Genomic DNA, 26,923 nt, shown 5'->3' on the forward strand with positions numbered 1-26,923 from the left:
CATACAGCTACAACTGCATAGTCATGTTTTGACAAAGAGATACCTGACCATTCAACTCTTTCTGGCTGTTACGAAAGCGTAAAAGCGCTAATATATGTATATGTGTATAGAAGACGCCTATATATTTGGTTAAACGCTCTAATAATATCTTAATTAAACTGGAAGTGAAAACGTTTCGTGTTGAATGCGCACACTTACGCTGATATATGTAGCTAGAATTTACGCTTGTAAAATATCTTCTTATAGATAACATTATGGTTGGACGGCCTTTCTTCATAAATGTCTTTTTATAGTACAATGGAATTAACTATTCTGCCTATTTTGTAATTCCATAGTGTTTTCTTCTTAAGCAACAAAATATTTTATCATTACAGTATTTTAGAAAACAGTTAGTTTTACTAAACTATCCAGAAAGAGAATTAAAACACACAAGATCAGAATAAAATAAACAGTATTAAAATATTTTGTTTTTAAAAAGTTTGTGCCACGTTAGGGTTACAAAAGCTATGCAATGACAAGTTGACAACCGTAATTATAAGCAATGCAAGGTAATATTGTTTTTGGTTGTTTTGGAATTTCGCACAAAGCTACTCGAGGGCTATCTGTACTAGCCGTCCCTAATTTAGCAGTGTAAGAATAGAGGGAAGGCAGCTAGTCATCACCACCCACCGCCAACTCTTGGGCGACTCTTTTACCAACGAAAAGTGGGATTGACCGTAACATTATATGCCCCCACGGCTGGGAGGGCGAGCATGTTTGGCGCGACTCGGGCGCGAACCCGCGACCCTCAGATTACAAAGAGCACGCCTTAACGCGCAATATTGTTTTTCAGTTAGGCTTATTACAGAGAGCTTTCCAGCGGCACAGTGGTGCATTTGTGGGCTTACAACGCTAGAAAACCAGTTCCGATACCCCTGGTGGGCCCAGCATAGATAGCCCATTGCTTATCTTTGTGCTTGACTTAAAAAAAAACACCATGGTATAAAAATATAAATCAATTCATTTAAAAAATGCGAAATATAATGCGAAAGATTTTGAGGCTATGAAGCTTTCTGAATACAAATAAGTAAAATTCTTTAATAATGGACGGAAAACCAAAAGTATCTGTTGATTTAGTAAGCGGATACTTCATTAGAGTGTTTTTGTGGTGACAGTGGCTTAACGACGCAACTGTTGTATGCAACTTCTGTGGTTTAAAAATATCATTTGGCAGACAGAACAAAACATATAACAGGACAGTTGTATCATGAACTTTAAATACTTGTCTCCTTTCCACCAACGTCCGCACAGGCGTGTTCAGTCACTTCAGAACTTCTTTTGACAAGACAAATTATTCCCCTTATCTCTATCAAACTGTGAAACTCACTTCAAGGTATCATTCGTTAAGGTTGAACGCGCACACGTAAGCTAACTTCACTTTTTCGCCAATGTATATATATATATATATATATATAATTTCCCGTAACTAGAGGCACTATAATGTAACAATACTCTCATAGCGCGGCGTTTTGAGAAAGAGGACGTCAACAAGAATACAACTGAACTACAAACACAACGTACAACTTTTACCGAGTTACGTAACGAAATTTGTCATAACAACCGCCTTTAAAATAGTTACTTACAACACTATTGTTATAAAACTAAATAGCCATTAAATATTAAATCAATAAGTAAATTAAATAATAACCCATACACAAAATAGTCGTACATTTTCAATAATGTGGGTTAAGATGATGGCTCTATAGAATAAGGATGACATGGACAAAAAGATGTCTAACATTAAAGAAATTATTTCCACGTAACAACAGCAAAAACGAATATAGAAACTGCAGTCTAATTTCAATAATACTATCATTTAAAGATGCTGCTTGTGTGAGGCAGTCTTTTAACGAATTACCCATAGCTCTAAGTAAAACATTAAAGGAACAACTGAAAGAAATGTGTATATTATTGTAAGGAAACTGTGGATGCAAACAAGAGTGCTGTTTCCTTTATTGAAGTCAGTTTTAAGTCATGAGTTTTACAACTGCAACGAAATGTTTTACCTTGGGTAAGTTGTAAAAACTGAAGCTCTGCATCCAGACACCCAAAACTCAACTAATACAACCATATATCCAGTTCCGTCAGCAGCAGCCCTAAATTATGCTCTACATTCCGACTATGAGTTCGATAGTAAAGAGTTTCTTTAGTAAACTGCGCTGTATTCAAACGGTGATATGTGTTGTCCCTCCTACCTTCAGGTTAGACAGCGGTAAGTTTATGAATTTATAACCATAAAATCCGGGTTCGATAACCCAATGTCGCTTTGTTTCAAAACAAAGTATGATATATCTTAATGGATATCTGAAACCAGATTAGTTTAGTAAACTCTTTTTCTCTATGCCGCTTGTTTGATTAACCAACCAAAAGACAACACAGACTTGTGACAAAACTATATATATATATATATATTTTTTTTTTTTTTTGCTTTGAAAGTATTTAATTGATTGTACCTAACTTTCCTTCAGACTGACAGAAAGAGGGTGCTTATCTAAAAATGCCTGATTGATGTTTAAAATGATAATATGTTTTTAAGACTATCCACAATTTTGGCCAAAAAGTGCAGTATACCTTTTGTAACCTATTTGGTACTTATTTCAGCAAATTTTTGTAACCTACTTGTTACTTATATCAGTAACTTTTTGTAACCTACCTGTTACTTATTTCAGTAAATATTTGTAACCCACTTGTTACTTGTTTTAGTAATTTTTTGCAACATACTTGTTACTTATTTCAGTAAATTTTTGTAACCTACTTGTTACTTATTTCAGTAAATCTTTGTAACCTATTTGTTGATTACTTCAGTAAATTTGTAGCCTACTTGTTACTTATTTCAGTACATTTTTGTAACCTACTTGCTACTTATTTTAGCAAATTTTTATTACCTTTTTGTGACTTATTTTAGTAAATTTTTGTTACATATTTGTTACTTATTTCAAATTGAGAGAGCAGTCAGCCTTGCTTTGTGTTTAAGCATTTTATTTTTATGAATAAAACCTGATTTTAACCTGAATATTTATTTTTGTTCTTTTACTATACGAAAAACGACAATAGTTCACCCGAGTTTGCTTCCTCTTCTGATTAGAAAATTTTATCCGAAACTTAAATACTTATTGTCTTCAATTTAGAGAAACTTTACCATAAAGTAGAACCCCTGTTTATATGTATGATAAGAACACTGTTGTAGAGTAAGTTTTGGTTTTTATATTTATGCAGCTCCCATCATTCAACAGTAACAAGATGAAAAGTGATGATGGAAAGTATAATTACTTCTTTTCGAAATATGGTAATTTCTAAATAGCTTTAAATAGTAAAGCGTATAACTGGCAATTGCAATTTAATATAAATGTTGTCAAGTAGTTTTAATTCATGTAAATGTGTAGATTTACTAAAAAAGTCTACGGATCTAACAAATCCAGTTATATATTTAACACATAAACGTGACACGTGCAATATATTATCCTGGTGGTTGTTTGAAGTTAAGCACAATGCTACACAGTGGGCACAGATATGCTCTGCCCATCACGGGTATAGAAACCCGGTTTCTAGCGTTGTAAGTTCGTAGACGTGCCGCTGTGCCATTAGGGGTACTGGCGGTTGACTGTGTGCTTGTTTGTTTGTTTTTAAATTTCGCTCAGAGCTATTCGAGGACTATCTGCTATAGCCGTCCCTAATTTAGTAGTGTAAGATTAGAAGGAAGTCACCAAGTCATCACCACCCGCCTCCAGCTCTTGGGTTACTCTTTTACTAATGAATAGTGGGATTGACCGAAACATTATAATGCTCCCACGGCTGAATGGCAGAGCATGTTTGGTGCAACGGGGATTCAAACCCGCGACCCTCAGATTAGGAGTCGAGCGCTTAACCACCTGACCATGTCGGGCCAACTGTGTGCAATTCAGTATATTGTAAGCTTAATTGTAATATTACATTCGGCGCCTAATAACAAAAGGGTGTGATGTCACCCACATAAAATGAATTCCGTTATCACGTGTTTTTATACTTGTTGCTTTAGATAATTCTTCAAACATTTGCTACCAACCAATAAAACAAACTGAGATATCAATATTCTCTTCCATTTCGACCAAAGGATCTTCCTGTTTGTGAAATGTGTTGCTTATTTTTACACTACTGTTCTGTTAAAAACTTAAAAAGAGACATCAGCACGCAGAGTCATCTTCACTCTGTTTTTCTATTTAGATTTGTGTGGGTGCTAACGCACGTAGACAGACGTATACGAAAATGTGAGCTATCTTTGTTTCTTGGCTTTATTCCGAAACAGTGGTAAATTTCTCACAGCGTTAGGTAAGAAACCTAAAAATATCTTTCCACTGTTAATGTTCAACAGAAAATACGTTCCTCAACACTAGGAGCCAAGATTACCCTGCGACAAATATTTTTTTATTTTTTTATTCCGAGACAACTGCTAATTTTTCATGTGCACATACATTTTATACGTAACGGAATTATTTGAGATAGATTAAAGACAATACGTTAGCATGACTCTATTTATAATTATGGACAAGTACTTTTATTTGGATTTTGAATTCCCCAGTGGCATAACAGTAAATATGGGGATTTACAACGATAAAAACTGGGTTTCAATACCCGTGGGGAGCACAGCACAGATAAATCATTGTATGGCTTTGTGCTTACCTGCAAATAAACAAATAATGATTCGCTTATCATATTATTTATTTCATTTGAATTTGTTAAAAGTGTTATGATACCAACTAAATCCATCAAGAACACCTCGAAGTTGATTTAATTATATGATACATATACTAATTATTTCAATGATATAGAATTTTACTGTTGTGTACAGCTCAAACTGGTGCAGCGCCACACGATCTGTTGGCCAATTGCATTATGCAACTATAATGTCGTTGCTTTCTTTGTGTGAAGGTACACAGTGGGTCAACTGCATTGTGCCCATCCCGGGGAATCGACCCCGGATATTTGCTTTAGAGACGTAGCTATATCAAAAGACTGCGTGATAAATAATTAAATAGTTTCCCTCTAAAGAGTCGCAAAACTGGTTTCTAATTTAAAAAAAACAAAAAACTGTTTTATACCATTTCAACATCGTTCGTTCTGCGATGCTACTATCGTACACCCGTTTTTGTTGTGTTTGTGTGTGTTCTTGATTTTGTTTTGTTTACTGGAAAACGGTTTTAGGGCAGTAAAAGGAGTTTGTATGATAGATAAGAATTATAACGTAATAATGGATCAAAGATCGCCATCGTAAGCACATGACATTTTAAGATTTAATATTTTATAAACGACTGATATAAATGGCTATTATAAACAGTACTTTGGCTAAAGGTTTGTATTGTTCTAACGAGTTGGTCTGGTTCTTTCGGTTAATTCAGTAAATAAAAATGCGTTCTTCAATTAATTATAACAGAAGAGTTTCATTTCTTCGATTACAAGTTATAACGTTCGCAAATTTCACGGTTTTATATGACTAACAATAAATCTACATTTACAAATAAACAGCAATATTTTTACTAATTTTATACATCCCTTGTACTTTGTGGCAAACACAATTTACAGCACTGAGCTAATAATTGGCTAACAGCAACAGAAAAACTTACTAAATCATGCACTGATTACTTATTAACTGATTAGCAAAGATCGCTCAAGTAGTATTCCACTTCTTCAGATGCTCCGCTGACAACGATCAGTCGTCAGATTTATAATACTAAAATCAGGGGTTCGATTCCCCTCGGTAGACAAAGCAGATAGCCAGATGTGGCTTTCTATAAAAACTCACACACATGCGCACTTCTTCAGACTCAACTGAATTTAGTAAAAGACCCAGCAATAAATCACTATTTATCCTAGTTTAACTGAGAAAATTCCACTCGATTATCACATGACTTTAACTCTCTCTATTCCCAAACAACAATACAAATGTTTATGTTAAAAACAAAACATAATCTACAACAGAATTAAATATTCATATATTTTTATATCAGAATTTGTATTGGTTTCTCCACGATTATCAAACGATTAGCTTACTCTTCATTTATTGACAAGACACAATTGCTACTTTTAACCGTAAATTAAAAAGCAGCTACTGAACGACTTCGTAACTCAAACCAACAGTCTCCTAATTGATAAGTCTACAAACTATAACTTACTTTTAGGACTAACTCCTTTGATGCACCTTTCACAAAATTAACTTTGTACACACATAAAGTAAAAATATTCTTGTACAGAAAATAATTGTAATTCTCCGAATATTTGAGCTACAGGGTGTTCGGAAAGTCACTGTGCACTTATATATTTATTAACAGGCATGTTTCAATATAGAATACAGGAAGTAAATATGAATGACAATTATAAACAATATTGAAAGTGACCCCCGTTAGCATCAATACAGACCTGGATCCTTCTTAGCTTGTTTCTAAACACCGCTATCAGTTGCTCACTTGAAATAGACTGAATAGACAAATGATTACAAAACTGCACAATGACTTTCCGAACACCCTGTAGTATCAATATAACGTAAATGTTAACGGCAGAGCTTTACCGTTTACATTTAATTTTGAGACAGGCTATTATGCATTCTGTTTTTAGAGATTATATATTAATATGTGATTTAAGAATGTATTTGACTGGTTTCTTTGTCTTAGACGGAGCTTTATAATTGGCTGTGCTCTGTTCACTGTAGGATAACTAACTACGGATTTTAGCGTTGTAAACAAGCCGCTGACCCACTGGTGGACAAATTTGTTTGAAAACTGAATTGTGTGTTCCTAAATCAATATACCCATTTTCCTCTTTATCAAAACTGTAAGATTGATATTTTGTTTGTTTCAGTAAAATCTAAGTTTAATTCTTTGTTATAGCATAAAATAATATGTGAATTTTGCGTTTCATTAATTTTAATTGCGACAAGAAGAAGGAGCTTTACGCAGTTAATTTATTGCTTCAAGTCAGCACTCGATATTTTTTTGTAATACACTTCTTTATATTCTTTAACAGTATTGTTAGGTTGAACAAAGCACTCGACTCGTAATCCACGTCACACCAAACATGTTCGCCCTTTCAGCCGTGGGTGCGTTATAATGTGACGGCACATGAAAACAAAACCACGAGCGTGTTTTCTTGTTATACACATTAAATCTTCCGTATATATGTGTATGGTTAAAGTTGAGGAGAGGGGTAAAACGAGGGCAAAAAAAATTTAGATCAGACCACCGAACCCCTGATTTTAGCGTTGTAAATCCATAGAGTTACCGCTGTACTTATTTATAATTGAGCACAAAGCTACAGAATGGGGTATCTGTGCTCTCCACCTTAGGGATATCGAAAACTGATTTCTGATGTTGTAAGTACGCAGCCATACAGTTGTGCTACCAGGAGCTGCTTATTATACGAATATTCAATAATTATTGCGTATATAAATGGCAGCTAATGTTTAATTACAATATATCCATCATTTTTATATGCGATAATTATCGTGTAATCAGAGCTGACCTTAGCGCAAGCCAAGTCGTCACTTTAGGGAACCCCTTCGCATTTAGAGTTTGAAATCCAATGAAACATTATGTTATGTGCATAATAAATTTAAAATAATACAATTAGATTATATATACAAAAATTGATATAATAAGGTTGATAAGTTTGTTTGTTTTGGAATTTCGCACAAAGCTACTCGAGGGCTATCTGTGCTAGCCGTCCCTAATTTAGCAGTGTAAGACTAGAGGGAAGGCAGCTAGTCATCACCACCCACCGCCAACTCTTGGACTACTCTTTTACCAACGAATAGTGGGATTGACCGTAACATTATAACGCCCCCACGGCTGGGAGGGCGAGCATGTTTGGCGCGACTCAGGAGCGAACCCGCGACCCTTAGATTACGAAGCGCACGCCTTAACGCGCTAGGCCAAGCCAGGCCAGGTTGATAAGCGCACTGTAGTAAAACAGAAAAGATTTAAGTGAGCGTGTGTATTTTGTGACAACCAATGAGCGCGGGTGTTAATACTGTAATGTCACGTATTTACAAACAATTATTATTTGGCTTGTATAAAACGATCCTACGAATTTATCTATCTCTGGGCCTCTTAGATCCTGAGGTTTGGTATTACGTATTAATACAATATTAACTGGAGAAATTTTTATCACTTGGCAGTGATGAGCTTCCTATAATTTAGCTAAGGTGAATGTGTATATTTTAATGATTTGCCAAATATCGGTTGTTTGCGCAAAACTACACGAGGGCTATCTGCGTTAGCCGTCCCTAATTCAGCAGCTAATCATCATCACCCACCCAAATATTGCAATTGATCCCACCTTATAACACCGCCATGGCTGAAAGAGCCAGCATGTTTGATGGGATGGGGGTTTAAACTTCTGACCCTCAGATTTCGAGTCGATCGCCCTAACCATTTGGTCATGTGGGTAGAAACTGTGAGATTTAAAAAATTTTTGTTGGTGAACGTAATTTTAATTTAATTTTTGTGACGGTCAATCCCACTATTCGTTGAGAAAGAGTTGCCCAAGAGTTGGCGGTGGGTGGTGACTGACTAGTTACATTCCTCTAGTCTTAAACTGCTAAATTAGAAACGGCTAGCGTTGATAGCACTCATGTAACTTTGCGAGAAATTCGAAACAAGCCAAACAAAAATTTAATTTTTGCTGTATTTTTCCGAGGGTCGCGGGTTCGAATCCCGGTCGCGCCAAACATGCTCGCTCTTTCAGCCATGGGGGCATTATAATGTGACGATCAATCCCACTATTCGTTGGTAAAAGAGTAGCGCAAGAGTTGGCGGTGGGTGGTGATGATTAGCTGCCTTCCCTCTCGTCTTACACTGCTAAATTAGGGACGGCTAGCGCAGATAGCCCTTGAGTAGCTTTGAGCGAAATTCAAAACAAACTTACTGTACTTTTCTTGTATTGTAACTATGTTATATTATGTAAGCGAAATTCAAAACAAACTTACTGTATTTTTCTTATATTGTAACTATGTTATGTTTCTTTGTAAGTGAAATGTTTTTTTTCTTAACATGTAAACTAGGGGTAGGCAACTCCATGGCCAGTGGATAACACAATGGTAGCCAGCTCGAGTTTAGACATCAACTTTTTACATCATTTATTATATTATCGCAAATTTGGCAATTAGCAACTGCACTGCCTCACGTCATCGCTAATGTCGCGAGGTTTATCACTGCCACAGACTCCGCCCATTTTGTAACGACAGTCTGGTTTGGATGATTGTTATCGAGTGTGCGTTGTTTTGCATGTGCTTGCAAATATATTTTTATTGTGCAACTTTCAAGTGTTTAAATTTATTTTGTTTTTAATCCCACAATAATTCGAAAACTAAATAATCCAGATGATGGTGAACACTCAGAAAATAAAGATAATTTAATTTATTCTGGTATTACTGCCAAAAAGAGAATGGCGCGTGACCGGAAAAACGTGAAACGAGAATGCAATGAAAGTTGGGAGTTGAACTTTGTAGTGATTGAAGCAAATAATAATCCAGTATTTCTCTTGTGTAACAAGGATTTTAGGAATAATAAAGTATACAACCCTAAGCAACACTTTAACAATTTTTACGATAAATTTGATGCAAAATTTCCAGTTGATAGCAAAAATCATATGAATAAAATTAGCTGTCTGAATGCACAACTTCATGAACAAAAAGGAGGCCTAAAAAGATTTTTATCATCAATAGAACTAGTTACGTCAGCTATCTATAAAGTAACTTGGATTCTAGCTAAAAAAAAGAAATCATTTTCTGATGCTGAACCAGTAAACGAAATATGGATTGTGGTCATTGAAACTTTGTTAGAGAATTATGATTCAAAAATAAAAGATGATATTCTTCAAAAGGTAAATAATTTACAATTAAGTCGAAGAACAATTGTCCGCAGAATGTTAGAGTTAGCAAAAAACATAGAAAATCAATTGCTTGAACAACTAAAAGACTGTTTGTATTTTTCTTTAGCACTGCACTAGATGAGTCAACAGATGTTAGTGTTTGTTTGTTTTGAAATTTCACGCAAAGCTGCACGAGGGCTATCTGCGCTAGTCGTCCCTAATCTAGCAGTGTAAAACTAGAGGGAAGATAGCTAGTCATCACCACTACCGCTAACTCTTGAGCTGCTCTTTTACCAACGAATAATGTAATTCACCGTCACATTATCACGCCCCACGGCTGAAAGGACGAGCATGTTTGGTGCGACAGGATTTGAACCCGCGACCCTCAGATTACGAGTCGAACGCCTTAACCCACCTGATTATGACGGGCCAGAAGTTAATGACACTGCACAGTTGATATTTTGGATTCGATATGTAACTTCAGATCTTTAAGTGAGGGAACAAATGTGGCCTTTGTGGACTACGAGATCGAACGTGTGAAGAAAACATCTTTGAAAAATTTCTTAAAATGTCAAAAAAATTCAATCTGGACTTTAAAAAACCTGGTTTCTGTCACAACAGACGGTGGTTCCGACATGACTGGGGCGAAATTAGGATTTGTTTGTCTTTTGAAGTAGCATTTAATTTAAAATAATGTGAAGTCCACGCTGTAACCTTTCCATTGCATTTTGCATCAGGAAAATTTATGTGCTCAGGTGTCTAAAAGTGATGAATTGAAATATTTGATGGACATCGTTGTAAAAATTGTGAATTATACTAGAAGTGGAACCTCTCTCATTCATCGACACTTTGTTGAGTTTTTGAAGAAAAGTAGTGACTGTACTTTTGATGATTTTATTTATTTTGTAAGATGGTTAAGTAGAGAAATAGTCTTGGAATAATTTACTTCCTTATTTTATCAAATAAAAGAGTATCTTGTTGAAAAAGGTAAGACTGAAAATTTCTCAGAAATTGAAGCCTTGTTATCGCAGTGTGATTGACACTTTCTGTGCGACATTATGGCTCACTTGAATAATTTGAACACGAAGCTTCAGGGAAGAGGTAAAATAATAAATGAGTGAATCACAGTCTACTCATGAATTTCAATTAAAGCTAAATCTCCTTGTAGAACAACTACAAAAGAATGATTTGACACATCTTGCAAAGTTGAATAGTTTTCTAGAAAATAATAAGGACTCTGATTTCTCAGATGCTAAAGATGGTCTCTATGTGAACTGGATCAAAAATCTATCTCAATAATTTGAGTCACGTTTCTCCGAATCTAAAAATTTGAAATTGAGATTTGAGTTTTTGCATGATTCGTTTCAATTTCACTTAGGAAATTTCAGTAAGGAAATTACATCTTTTTTGTCTTTGGATAAGTGTGGATTTGCAGACGAGATGCTTACCCTACAAAGTGTAGAACACACGAAAGGTAAACAAAAATGTTTTATCAGAGATGTGGCTCACTATTCTAATAGACGAATTTTCCAAATTTAAAGATAGCAATTTCAAAATTATTTTCCATGTTTGGATCCACATGGATGTGTGAGTCAACATTCTCAACGCTAGATTTTCTCAAGTCTAGATACAGATCTCGGCTTACTAACATAAATTTCGAGGCAGAACTAAGATGCTAATTAAACATAGATATTAAGCCGGATTTCACAAAACTTGTTGATGAAAACCCCCATCAACTTTCACATTGAAGGTTAGTTGAAATGCAATTATTTTGATTAAACTAACGTCTTTCAATTTTTTTTTTTTCAATAGTGTGGCCAACGTTGTTTTCATTAGCCGCAGTTGTGGCCACTATGAAAATTAAGTTACTCCCCCTAACGTAAGCAGTACCCTCAATATCTTTAATGGCAAAGAATAATCAATAATATCCGTCCACCCGCATGATGCTATAAGAAGTTACACATTCACAAATACCGTGTGTCTTGATCAACTAACACCACAAAATGGTCACATTGAAGTAAGTTATGGTTACTTTTTCTTACTTCATCAGTTATAGTTTGATAAGTTGTTGAAGATTCATACAAAGTATTTGCTTCCCAATGATAGCTCCCTACATCTCAAAGAATGTCCCGGTTGGTCAGCTGTAACTTTACATATTTACAACGCTAAAATTCGGCAATCTATTCCCCATGTTGGTGAACACAGATTGTCCATTTTGTAACTTTGTGCAAAACAACAACAGCCTTTGAAAAATATATAGCCTGTTAGCTTATTGAATATATTTTGTTTTGACCAGTTTAGTTCTTCCTTCTTTCAATATCCATTACCATAAGCAAGTAAGAAACAGCATATTATAAGCAGCATTAATTATTTTTGTCATAAGACAACAGCATTAGGTCTGTTATATTTTTAATAATACGTTTTTTATTCAATTTTGTAGAGTTTTCAAAGAATAAAAAAGTGTATAATTGTATTCCAACTACACTCTCTCTCCTCCTCCAGGTGGGGACAGCAGTAAGTCTAGGGATTTATAGAGCTAAAATCAGGGGTAACATCGGTTCCATTCTGTGGACACAGTAGATAGTCCGAAGTGGTTTTCCTGTGAAAACACACACACACAACCTATGTCCGCTATATCCATTGCCGACAACGCGTTTTTCTAAATGCAGAAATCATCAGGCTGAACATATATAAACCATTCATTGGGATAACATTTTGAAAGTACATATTTATTTTCTGTAATATCATCATCAAGCAATTGGTCCACCTTATAGCGCCAAATAATAAATTTCGCACAATGCTACAGTTTACTAAATGCTATGTTAAAAGTGCGTAAACATTCCGTTAATAAACAATTGATATCGTATGAAGTCTTGCTAATCTGGCGATGCATAAACATAATTAACTTCATTTGTCATGTGACGGATTTACTATTATATGTAGGCACTCGACTCGTAACCTGAGGGCCGCGGGTTAGAATCCCCGTCACGCCAAGCATGTTCGCCCTTTCAGCTGTGAGGGCGTTATCATATGAAGGTCAATGCCATTATTCGTTGGTAAAAGAGTAGCTGCTTTTCCTCCAGTCTTACACTTTTAAATTAGGGACGGCTAGCACAGATAGCCCTCGTGTAATTTTGCGCGAAATTAAAAACAAACCAAACTATTATGTTTATTTTAGCTTCAATGTATGTAACTTATGCTGTTAAAAGTGTGTTAGAAATTTTCCGCTTATTCACTAAAATTGTAGAAGATTCTTGAGGGTAAGAATCAACAATATATGTTGTACGATAACACTAGCTTATCGTCTTATGTACCCTTTTACTCAACTTGCAACAAATCAACAACCTCTTTTGCACCCCTCTGGTACAGCGGTATGTCTCCGGATTTACAACGCTAAAATCAGGGGTTCGATTTCCCTCGGTGGGCTCAGCAGATAGTCTACTGTGACTTCGCTATAAGAAAATACACACACACAAACCCTTTCAGAAAAGTTTTTATTTACTTGTTTGCAATGCAGTGTTTAAACAAAAATAGGGAGGTTGTACTTATAACAAAGTTCTAAATACAATGAAGTTCCAATGCAAAATAATTTTCAATGAAGACGAGAAACAACTTTAGACAAATGTTTATTTGTCTTGCCTAACGTTTCGGCATACATCTAAAGCAGTGGTTCTTAACCTTTTTCATTGTCTTACCCACTGAGACTCTCCAGGGTATTACCATGACCCCTATAATAATTTTTGTAATGGTGAACTTTGCGTAAAGGTAAAATAAAACAAAACTATATAAAGATCCTAATTTATGGAAAATGTTACAAATAAATGACCTTGAGAAATGCTACAAGTGCTAAACAAATGTAAAGTCCATGGAATTACTGAACATCATACGAAACCTACTTATTCACTCAGTGTAAGAGTTGATATAATATAATATATATATATATATATGAGAAAATATACTAAATACAATGGAAACTTTGATATTTAAATTTTAAGTTCGATGTATTAATATTATATAGTTAAAAAATTTAGGCGATTCAAAACGTTGTAATATATGAAAATTTTTATTCAAAATTAGACAGTTTGTTGCGCAACAAGCATCTCGACGCGGTTCAACTGTTGCACTTCAGCGTATTTCTCATTGGTGAGCAGTTAGAGGCACTTGCCACAAAAACTACAAACTGCTCCGTGATTTCCCCAATAATTCTCAAACCTTCCGTGACCCCTTGGGGGTCACGATCTCCAAGTTAAGAACCACTGGTCTAAAGGATCTATGAGTGTTGCAGGTTACAAAACATCTTTTATATTATAGTAATCGAAAAAATATAAAACTACGGCAGAAAATTTAAATAATTTCTCTTTTAATTTAATCCAGAAGTCCTTCCATTAACAGATATAATGCCTAGCCCGTATTGTACTATTACTATTTATGTCTTTAGTTTGTTTTATTACTAGCTGCCCCCAGTGGCTCAGCGGTATGTCTGTGGACTTGTATCGCAAAAAACCGGGTCTCGATACTCGTAGTTGGCAGAGCACAGATAGCCATTGGGTAGTTTTGTGCTTAATTCAAAACAACAATTATTACTAGCTGAACTACTCATCTTCTGGATGGAAATTTGTGATTAATAAGAGGCTAACTTACGACATGAAATGCTGCTTCATTTATTATGTAATTGTAAAAAAAAAAAACGCCCATAAAGATCTCAAATCGCAAAATGTAAAATTTAAATTTGCATGTATCTCCCCATTGATCCAATAAATCTTCATACCAAATTCAGACCTAATAAATATACCAGTTTTGGTGAAGATTTATCCACACTCTGTGAACTAGGTATATGGACATACAACATGACATAGAAGTTACTGTTGAAAGTAGTGTTACCAAAACGCACTGTTTTTTTTTTATGTATTGAAAATTGTTAATCAAACTTTTTACCAATACTTATTCCATGAATACGACACAAAATCATTTCATGAATGATCTTACTTTTGGTTAGCTTATAAAGGAATTTACCGACGTTTGACTGCCTCGACTACACTTTTCTGCTTCTATGTTGGTCAAGCTTGATTTCGAAAAAATTTATTTGTGTCAGTTAGCTATGAAATATGAGGTTAGAGTACACTATAGGTTAGGTGTGGTAATACTTGCTTCGCCGTTTTTGACGGACTATACGCTGGTAATACTAATAAAAGCGGATACTCCGTTTTTAACTATATCGCCCCAGTGAAACTAGTTGACACCATTGTTTTGATGTTTGAGTTACCGTGTTAAAACAAAGAAATAAGAAGAAGAAATAATAACGTTTTGCTGTGACATTTACAGACATTTCCAGTACTTGTAGCTCACTCAGTACGTATATATTGTTATGAAAGGAAACACTGTATAGTATTGAAAAGTTTTGACGACATATTAAGAATATATTTAACATACCATTTCGATAAACAATTCTAGCCATCCCTATGTAGGCAGTGCTATAAGATGCCTGATAATACACTTCTTTTTGAGAAGCTGAAGGTTTGAATAAAGAACGTAGTATTAAAATATGTTGGCGTAATACTGATGTCTCATAGCAAGAGTAATTAATTATCACTGTACTATGTCAGCTTAAAAAGTATTCATCGTAATAATTGTAAACATAATTGTCTTTTAACAAAAACATCGTTGGAATAAAAATAAATATCCTTTGTTTTGTGCGAATCATCATTTGTATATTTTTTTGTGTTTAGAAAATCCTACTTCAACAGATTCATAACTGAATTTTTAATCAGTTATGTTACCAACAAGAACAATGAAGGATGTAAAGTAAGCACGTGACATATATATATCAGCTGGAATGTCCTTGCTTGAAAATACAGTAGTAACTCTTCATTGACAGCCAATAAATCACAACACACGCACACTTATCAACTTAGCAGGAAGTGGACCAGGCGCAACCATCTACTTCCGGAGGGATATTTTTACAACCGTAGAGATAGATGGTCATGTGTACCCAGAAAAATTTTATTCCGTGAGCATACCGGAAGGAAAAGTATGAGATTAGCTGAGTTGCAGAGTAGGCTGGCGGTAACTGTTTCTATAGTTACCTTTAAACTTTCAACTTAATACGATAACTCTATGGTGTAATAGGATTTAAACAATAAAATGTTTAGATGTCAGTGGGATACAATAGCGTTCAAGCTAGAAAGGGATGTACGTTTCCAGTGTGAGATTTTACCTGAATTATGAACTTGCTACAATATAATCGCTCTGTGTTTAGTTTCAGGCCTAACGTTCAGTCAACAGTGTGTGAGTACAGAGCTTCTTGGAGTTGGATCAATAACGTCAGTTCGGAAAAGGTTGTAACTTAAATAATATATGTAAGATACAAGTCAATAGAGCGCCCATTCATATAATAATAGTATAACAGTTTCTTTTTAACATTTTATGAACTAATAATACGAAATAAATTTAGAGTTACCCAGTTTGTGTTTTGTGAAGTATTAAGTAATTTTGAAATAGAAATAGGAAATAATTGATTAACTGTAATTTTTTTTTATGTAAAATATTTAATACTCTGTAGTTAGATCGTACAGAAAGATTGGTTATGTTTAAAATTATCAGATGTGTTGGGTTTGATGGATAGTTTAGTTTTATAGTTATTTGTCAACAAAGTAATTGTGTATGAAGTATACATATGACTTATTTTGTTCTTTCAAATATATTTGTATATCTTGGTGAGGTGCTTTTTTGGCAGTAATTCTCTTAACTGTAAAGTTAAAAACTTAACTGGTGCATTCAACTATTATATCATGTCAAGTAATTTTATGTTTTTATCAGCAATAACACTAAGAACTTACAACAAAATCAAAATTGGGTGAAATCCCCTTTTTTTCGTATGTAAAGTACATTGTACATAGGAGGTCCAAAGTAATTAGTGATAATAGTGCTTAATAATGACCATCAGACAAATAAGTTTGGGTACACATTGAGCATTTTGGTGGATAAATTATTTACAAAAATGACTTTAAAAACCTTTTCAAATACTACCTCCTTGTTCATTATTAAACCTATTTGCTCTTTTGGCTACCAGCACTTCTGTTCTTGCAATATATGCTCTAATTACAATGAAAAGAAAATTTATTGTTTGGATTAAAATATGTGACTTATATGTGAATAAATACATGTATCTTGTGGCACATAACCTGACTAAGTCCTTTCAACATAAAACTACAGTTTTTATTGGCTAAAACCTCTGTTATATTTGTACACAGTTATTGAGCTGTAACTGTCTAATTTGCTGATATAAACATGCCCCAGAAAAATATACAAGTACTTGTGAGTGGGAAGAAGACAGAATGATGGTTAAAGCATGTTGTCATTGACCCAATTTTGGTGATTGGTTGTTTTGTTGTTAATCTGATTTCATTTTTTATTTTATTGTGCATGGATTTTTACCCACACATACTAAAGGACAAGAAACATTGTTTATCTATTATTCCTTTATATAGTGTAAATTTAGCTATTTGTATTTTTCATTAAGTGCATATTAGGTATGCCTAGACAAAGATGTCTACAGCTATTTGATACGTATATGAAAAATATTATGTTCACTTAAACTGGGTAAGTGGTTGATTTAGTGAAACTTAAGTTTATTGCAATTGTTATTTTAATATGTAGGAATTTTTTGTATATATGTAAATATAGTCATGAACAAAATATTGCTAACTGATACATTTTGTATCTTTAGCTACATCTATTTTATCTTTCCTTCACATTACAGACATGTATAGTAATTTTTATGTTTAGCTCTTTATGTTTTTCATACCATGGGTGACATACTATATTTAAATAGTTTGTATATATCTTTTGGGAGTAGCCTTTGATTTGTTTTGTGCAAGATAAAATATAATATAGTGTACATTATTAGCATAAACATTTGTGATCTGCTTAAGTTATTTGCCTGTTGTATACTGTTCTTTCAATCTGAAACTATTAGTACATTCAAAATGAAATTTTACTCTATTAAAAATTAACTAGAAATAAAAGTTTGAGCAGAACATGTAATACAATTTGAAAACTAAAGATCATTTATTTATCAGATGTACAGATTTAACATATAACATTTTGAATTGAGAAATATTCAAGGTTTTGTTAAAAAAACAAAAATAAGCCAAAAAAGTTAAATATATTGTTAAAATGTTAAGATAGATTAGAAAAGTGTCTTGCTGTAAAACTTAAATGTGACATCAAATGGATTTTGTGCTTACTTTAATGGTAAATAAATTGTAATAGATACTAGTAACAATGGTTTTAAAAGGTTTTTTTTTTTTTAAAGTGCACTATACCCTCATCCATAGGAATGCAGTAGGAGCTCAAAATAGTTTTTATTTTACTGGCTTTTTTTGCTGATGAAGTAGGATAAAAGATTTGTAAGCTGATAAATCTTGTTGAAGATGGGTTCGGTTTGTGTTGAAGAAGAACCATTTTAGAAGGACTTTGTAAATTTCTTGAGAGTTTCTTGACACTGATATTCCAGAGATTGTTAATGTAATGCCTATTTTTGGAGTGAGAGAGTCAATGGAGGCTCTAGGAAGCTTAAAGTTTATTAGTTTGAATTATGTTATTAGCAGGGAAGCTATTTTCAGAAGGTATTTGGAAAAAAGTATTTGTTTTATTAATAATTTTCTAACTGCCAGAATGATTTTAGAAAAGGGTTTTCTTGCTTTATCAAGCTATTCAAATTTTTATAGGACTAGGACCTTTTTAAATGAGAGCAGATTTTGGTAAAGTTTCACATAAGAGGGTAATTAGTTATTTAATTTTATGCAGAAGCTAAGAATTAATAGTGAATTGACTTTGTGGTGAAAAGCAAAGAAGAGTTTTAAATTATTTTTTTCTTTTTATAAGAATGTAACTAGCAGGGTACATTTTCAGCATTCGATATTGTTATTATTTACTATATTAACACAAGATGAGAACTTTCAAAATTACTCAGCATAAAAAATAAATTTAGAGCATACCTAGGAAAATTAATACTTGTTTTTACAGAGGAGATCACAAGAAGTTTTGATCTATTCTTATTAAGAATGATGATAGACAGGACTGTTCCATGAATTCAAGTATTTTAAATCTCAAGTTTATGAAGTTAACATAAATAAATTAACCAAACTCAACAGTTATTTTATTTCAATGTATGTTATGAAAAAGAAATCTAATTTAGTAAAAGAGTTTTAGTATTCTCATATTTGAATACACAGAATCTAAAATACAGCACATTTGTATTGACAGAGCTCAGGTATTGAATTAGGAATTTATGAAGTGTACATACTTGTGTAACTTGGAGCTGTTTATCTAAATGTACAGTAGTGTTACCATTATATGCTGAGCTACTGTATTTTGTTTGATATATGTTTTATTACTCTGAACTCTAAGGAAGATTCTCTTTTTTGTTACATTTTTTTGTGTTTTGCTTCTTTTACATATTACTTTCAATAATTAATGTATGATTTATTATGATTATGCTTTGTAAGCTATTAATCTTGTGCTTATCTTAAAGTGAATTAAACTTAATATGAAGCAAGTAAATTATGTTCTTATAGGCTTTTTTGTAGCTTCTTAATATCTTTAAACCATGAATAGATACTTTTTAATGTGATGATAAATTTGTTTTAACAGTAAAGACCATAATTTGGTTTATATTGCAGTAATGTTTTCATTTGATTATATGAGAAATAACTTGTAGTTGAACAAATTTCTTTGGGTAAAATAGTACTTATTATTTACAGTGTTTCTGTCATGGTAGAAGAAAAACTATATAGATAAATTTTTTGTTCTTTATAGATTTACTGGCTATGTTTATTGTGTATGTTATAATTTGAAATTACTTTAGTTTATCATATATTATTACTTTGTGTTTGTTCATTTGTTTTTCTTATACCAAAGCCATATCAGGTTATCTGCTGAGTCCACCGAGGGAAATCGAATCCCTGATATTAGCATTGTGAATCTGTAGACTTACTGCTGCACCATTACTTTGTGATTTGTAAATGTATTTTAATGTTAAATTGTAAGGTAGGGCACTGTACTTACAAAGATTACTTGCAATTAAAAACAGCTAAATTATGAAATGAGTTACTGTCATAATATTTTGTGTTGAAAATTTCATACATATAGAATTGTCAGTAGCTATTTTGATGTTTCTTGTTGACTTTCTGATCATGAGTTGTTTTTTCTTCTTAGACAAACAGTATTGCATAAATGTTTTACCAAATGTGAAAATTTGAGTATTAAAGACTAAAAAAATAAATAAAAAAAATTGATGATTTACCAAACTTGCTCTATTTTTTCGAGTAACCATAACAGGTGATAAAGGTATAGTGATTTCTAACCTTCTTTCTGAACCCTTCTTTTTATAATGTTTATTGCTATTGCAAATACATTTGTTGTCCAAAATTTAAAGAAGCACATAGACATGAAGGTTTTGGTAAAAAGAAGTTACTCATTTTAAAAATCTTATAGTCTGAGGACATTAAGAAACCTGTTGGTCCATCTATGAGACTATACTTTGAAATGAAAATAAAACACTCAAAGTTGGCCATTATTATTCAAATATTTAACAAGCCTTCTGTTAAACTCTCTTACAGTAACTACAAGTAAAGATGACTTCTACTCTGCCAAAATTCAAATTTGTGTCTTTTAGTCCTACTATTATAACCATTAAATATATAATGTATAAAACTATAAATTCCATTAACAATTTTAATAACTCAAACAGATCCTACTTAACTTTTTTTTTTTTTTCTAGAAAAAAAAATTCATAGATTTTCTTAAACTGTTTCTATGTGACAACCTTTCCATTCCTGGTATCATCCTATTAGCTCTTTTCCAAACAAGTCTCAACCAATGAACTAGACCAGCATTTTTCAGATTGGGGATTCCAAACAAAAGAGGGGGTTGCAAGGCTGTTCTATGAGGGTCATGAGATCATGAAAAGATATTATATTAACAGAAATTTTAGAGTATGCAAAGTAATTTACTTAAACTGTGCTCATGAGGGGGGAGTGGTCATAACAACTTGAAATATTACAGAGGGAAGAAGTCAAAAGGGTTTTTAAAAAACTCTGACATATGCAATGAAGTTATAACATCTTCAAGATTGTATTCTAGAATTCTACAGATACAGTCTACAAGCCTATTGCTTGGATAGGTAGACTGATCAGATAGAACCCCAAAGTCCTTGTTATTCTCACTAGAATTCTACTCATAATTCATATTGTACTGGCCACTGCAGAAAAAATAACAGAATTTTAGGCTCAACTTAGATGGTTGTATTTACCCATTCTGTTTTGTATTAATGTAGATGTAGTATTGTAGAAATGTTCTGTTGGTATGTAAAAGTACTGTTTGAAGTGTTTTATTATGTGAAGATTGAAGAAACAACATAAAAAAGTTTTCAATTCTATTAATCTCTAGTCTGTAGCTGAAACTTCATAATATATCTGTTGTATAGGTTAGGCAATAGTAAGTCCCTCAATAAAGATATTAAGTATAAAATAACTTCAATCTGAAGAGACACTAAATATCTTCAGTACAAATTACAGTTAATAATAATTAATCTTTACTTTGTGAATAACAGATAAACCAGAAATAGTTTTTATGACCTCTCTGCCTTAGGTCATCAGTTGGGTATCTTTGCTGTTTTGTTAGCTCAAGAATGCCTGAAAACGTTGTATTTTTTTAGTGAACTACTAACCATCAAAGTTAAGTCAAAGTAAAAAAACAAACAAACTTCAAATTATAACCAGTTTAGTTTTAGTTACATGAAAAACATACATTGTTGTTAGTTAGTAGAAAATGTCAATAAGGAGTTGAATGAATAGTCTGTATAGAAAACATTGACTGGTTTTAAGAATTTTGGTGATGAAATGAATCAGAATGGTGACAAATATACACTGACCACCAGCTGAACAAAATCTTCTTACTGAGACAGTTGCTGAGGTAGCTGAGCTGCTTTCTGAGGTTCTAAGCACATACACAATAGCTTTAAACCTGTACTATATGAATAATATTCTTTGTGATTTTTTTTATTGTGCACATTTTTAAAGCACAGAATGAAGTAATGTTAATTTCTTGACTGCTGTAACTTTTGTGTATGTACTTGTAATTATTTCTTACATCATTTTTACACTAAGTTCATACTTTTTTAGTCATACTAAATTTCAAGATTAAAGTTTATTACTTGAAAGCTTACATGCAGGGCTTCATGCTGTCATAAAATAATTACATTTCTGTACAGAAACTTTCAGATGTCTGGTAATTCATTCAAAGTATGGAACTATTTCAACTTGTTAATAATAATAATTTCTTTGATAATAAATTGCCAATATCAGCATATTTTAGCATCATTATAAAACTGAAATATTGTTTCTGAAAATGTTCTTGGCATTTTTTATAATACCTTAATTCAACACTTGTATAATTATAATTTGTATAAAAATTATTATATAAGATTGTTGTTGCAAAGATGAACCATAAAAATACTATTTTAAAAAAAAAGAAGAGGAAAACCTTAGGAAAATCCATGAGTAATAAACAAACAATGTCAGTAATTTAACTTCAAGTTAAGAACAGTTGGAACATTATTACAATGTAGCAGCCATTCAAGTAAAAAATAACATGACAAAAGTCATCCTGTGGATTTTTTTTCTCCAGTATCTTATCAAGATAAGAAATTTTGTACACAAACATTTTTTGAATTATTTAAAAAGTGTGAAACTTTTTAGTCTGTTTCAAAGAGAAGATAGCAATAATTCTGTTGAAAATTAGTGTGCATTATTCATTGTGTTGAATTTGATTTCAGGTGAAGGGAGGACTGAGAGAGAATGGGGAACCTCCTCAGGCTTCTGTCCAGAGATGAAACCCCAAAATATAACGTTTTTGTGGACTTTGAAAGTAAGTAGAAAAATGCATTTATTTGATTTATCTCTTTGATTAAATTGTAAGAGTAAGAATTTAATAAGATGTAGTTTTTATCTTTCAGCAATAAAAGAATTAGCTTTTGATGAATATTTTCTGTACTTCAATTTATTGGTTTAACCCTAAATTTGTGGGTAGGGGTCAATGTGCACATACCACAACCTTTTACAGAATCCTGTTCAATGTGGTATTATATATTTAATACTGGATTTGTCAGCTATTAATTTTACCAGTTATTGTTGACTTAGCAACAGTTTAAGATAGTGGAGAGTAAATATTGGATAAAATATACAGGGATGCTAAGAAATACAGAGATATGCATTTTTAGAAGTTCTGTACATTATGCAAAAGCAATATGTAAACTGTAGTGAATGAAAGTACTTTTAATCTTTATGTGAACACCACCATCTATTTTGACATGTTAAAGTATGAGTCAGACTAACATCATCAATCCATAGACACATCTTGAGTACAAATAGTTTTATAATGTATTTGATTTTTTGTGTAAAACACTCTTATACATATTACTAAAACAAACCACATTGTATTTTGATAATTTTAGTAAATTCAGAATTGTAATTAACATTTCCTCTTCAATATGGAGTCAATCCACAAGGCTGAACCCTGCACAATGAGTTAAATGAATGTAAGTTGTTTTGATAAATCAAGACAATACTTGTAAATTTTAATTTTTTTATCATGGATCCTGTGGATGAAATTTTCCTGATTTGTTATGAGCAATGAAATGAGTTATTTTGTGCAAAATGTACAGTAGACCTTCTTCACAAATCCTAGCTATGACTTGTAACAGTCTTTGGTCATTACAGAAGCCCAACTGTTAAACAGATATGTTTATAAGTGTCAAAGTTTCTATGTGCACATGTTTTTTGTTTGTTTGTAGTTAAGCACAAAGTTACATAATGGGCTATCTGTGCTCTGCCCACCAGGAATATTGAAACCTAGTTTATAGCATTATAAGTCTCTAGACATACTATTGTTTCACTGGGGCCATGTTTTTTTTTCTTTACAGAAATGATATTAATGTCAGAGTACTTTTCATTTAGAATTATAAATATTACATATATTAATAAAGACAATCACTAATCTAATCTAGATTTAGAAATACAAAAGATTGAGGTTTGTGTTTCTTAGGGAGGATTCTTGGTTCTGGTTTTTCTGAAATTTTGTGTTTTTTTGTTTAAATTCTAGGCTGAGCTGTCACTACAGATCTATAATTCTGATAAGAAATATTTCACTGTGCTTGGTTTTTTTTATCATATTGCTAATGTTTTCTTTGTGTTTGTTTTTATATGATGAGTCTGCTGCTAACCTCTTGCTTATATTTTGTTGTACTTTGATATCAGTTTGTTTGAAGTGTCTGAAGAGTTAGGATACCAATAAACTGTCATATGTGATGTTTGGGGAACCTTGATATCTTGGGTTGCTTATTTCTAAGCTTAGTTCATAAATGAACTGGCATCACTTAAATTAGTTTAACGTAAATTAATTATTTTATATTTTCTTATAATAAAAGGCCATGATTTGATGTTAGTTTCATTTGATTATGTGACCTCTAGTTGCTTCTTTTTGTTAAGGCAAATAATTTGGAATGTAATTTTGCCTTGGTATATTTCTGTCCTTTTAACATAGTGTATTTGCACAATGAATTGTGCATACGAAAGGTCATTCACATTATATGGATATATATATATGCAGATTTTCTACCATTTTCCTATCAGTATGGTTTTATAACTGTGGCTTACAGACACCTTTCCTGCATATGAAAGCAAACTTTGGTGGCCCCAGTCTTGTGAAATGCTTCCAAAATGTTACTTTTGATTGTAGAGACCTGTGACTATTCTTTCTGAAGAAAAATATCCAGACATCAATATAACATAGAATTATAAAAAAAATTATCAAAGAATTTCTACAGTGCTCATCATGGAACAGGACAAACTTGCATAGTTTTCTCCAAATTCAAATTGTAAGCTATCCTTCACAAAGTAAAGGTTATAGGTAGAGAAAGTGAACCAACTGATCCAAAAATCTATTATGTTAAATCTGAGCATATCTATAACAAGATAACAAACAAGGACTTGAAGTTTGCATTATTAATATGTTCAGTGCTAATGAGTTTTTTGCTAGACTTAATTTCAGTAATAAATAATAGAATAAAACAGGTAATTTTGTAATATTTCACTTCTTTAGTGATTTATTACATGGAAAATAAATGTATATTGAAATGTGCAGGTGTATTTACCTCATCCTTGAATAGTCAGTCAGTAGATCATTCTGTTTTGTACTGTATTGGATTATTCCTGAAATACTTTTATTACTGGGAGAGGCTGTACTAATGTGGTAAGAAAAGAAAAATATTGTGGAGGAGGGAAGCAACAGGAAGAGTTTAGTTGATAACTTCTGGCTGGTGGAGGGTAGTAGGGAGAATCTAGTTGATTGGCTAGAAACTTCTGAAAGGTGGAAGGACAATAGAATAAACAGGAGGAGTCAGAAATGTGTTGATTAATAAGAAAGTGTAGAAAGTTGATAAGGTGAGCAATTTATCAACGTTAGTATATAAATAGTATATCTTATGCATTTTGTGATTAAGTGTAAGGAAGAATATTATTGCTCCCTTGATGCCTGAGCTAAAGCCCCTAATGTATTTTCTGTGTCATTCTATCATTTTTTGTGTGTTGTGGTAAATGGTGACATGTAAGAAATTAGAAGTTGATGCTGTGATTTTTGTTATAGTGATAGCACGAATGTTTGAATCTCAGATATAACTTATCACGAACATTTAATGTAAGAAAGGACTAGAAATGCTAAAATTTGCCTTAACCCTTTCTCCACCATCAGAATCTTAAACAGTAACTGATCTTGCCAGTCTTAACTCTGAATAACTTTGAATTCAATAACAAACTATACCTTCAAGTTGTCGGTACAGTACTGAGTACCAAAACAATTTTCCGTTATATCAATATTTGTATGGGCCATATTGAAAGCCAGCTTTTGCAACTGATCCCTCAAAAACCTCAAACATGGAAATATTCTATTGATGACGTATTTTTCATTTGGACAGCTGGTTTTGAATCACTTAAAGAATTTATCAAACATTTTTCACAAAACAGTCAAGTTTATCTTTAATTACTTTCCTAGCCAAATTAACTTTCTTGGCATTACTGTCTTATAAATTACAGAATTTCAAAGACTGACTTATACAAAAAAACCTACAGACAGACCAAAATACTTTACTATACAATCTCTCATCCCACTTGTACTAAATGGAGCATTACCTACAGTTATGCTGAGATTTAGAAATGTATATTCAAATGAAATAAATCATAGAAAACACTATAGATCTGAAACAAATGATGTTACAAAGATGATATAACGATACCAAAATTGACAGACATATAAAAACTGACAACACTCAGTGAAAAAAATCCTAAAACAGAGTAATTCTAATATTTTAAAAATAATTTTCCTCCTTATGACTTATCACTTTAAACTCAGAAACATTTTATGCATTTGATAAAACATTTCTATTTCCTACAACTGAATGATTGTTTTAAATAGATATTTCCTGACATTTCCATTGTTCTAAAGAAATCACTTGTGGAACACAGAATGTCTTTTACCCTATATAGTGTACAAAATGCAATCACCAGTATTTAGGACATACCCAAATGACTCTTGGAGAACATTTCAGCAACCTTAAGTTTTCTATTAATAAACATAAAGATCTTTCTGTTGCTCAAAATTTCAACCAATCCAGTCATTCTATTAACCATGTCATGTACTCTTTTCAGCACTGAAGCCAGCTTTAAAACTTAAGCTGATAGAGAGGTGAAAGAAACTTATTGGGTTGCTAATTTAAATACTGTTCAACCTTGTGAAATAAATCTTGGTCCTTGTATAAAGATGAAATCCAAAGTTTGTGTTTTACAGCTTCTGATATTATTACTGCTACTTAGAGTCTCATTACTGGCATTGATAAGGAGATCTTGACCAATAATTTTTTGGCTATCATTTAGTGGGAGTTTAATCAGTATATGAGGCATTATTTTCATGTTCAGGTTCCTCCTGAAGTTTC

The 26,923-nt window shown here is 32.6% G+C and overlaps 1 protein-coding gene across 14 annotated transcripts in view; it reads left to right on the plus strand.

Annotated features, from left to right (window-relative positions):
- LOC143255737 (CYFIP-related Rac1 interactor B-like) overlaps positions 1–26,923 on the plus strand; it is a 73,671-nt gene that overhangs the window by 6,415 nt on the left and 40,333 nt on the right. For 3 of the 14 annotated variants that reach the window (XR_013030811.1, XM_076511892.1, XM_076511879.1), the window contains exons 2-4: positions 3,256–3,325; positions 15,603–16,211; positions 22,715–22,806. Coding sequence is in view for 13 of the 14 variants with exons in the window: in XM_076511892.1 (XP_076368007.1) it covers positions 22,737–22,806 (70 nt within the window). In the remaining variant the exon portion in view is untranslated. Of the gene's footprint in view, positions 1–3,255; positions 3,326–15,602; positions 16,233–17,395; positions 17,476–18,190; positions 18,504–22,714; positions 22,807–26,923 lie in introns of all 14 variants that reach the window. The other 11 variants (XM_076511883.1, XM_076511881.1, XM_076511882.1 and 8 more) reach the window with 11 other exon arrangements.

Source organism: Tachypleus tridentatus, chromosome 7 (assembly GCF_004210375.1).
Source record: "Tachypleus tridentatus isolate NWPU-2018 chromosome 7, ASM421037v1, whole genome shotgun sequence".
Classification (NCBI taxonomy): Eukaryota; Metazoa; Arthropoda; class Merostomata; order Xiphosura; family Limulidae; genus Tachypleus; species Tachypleus tridentatus.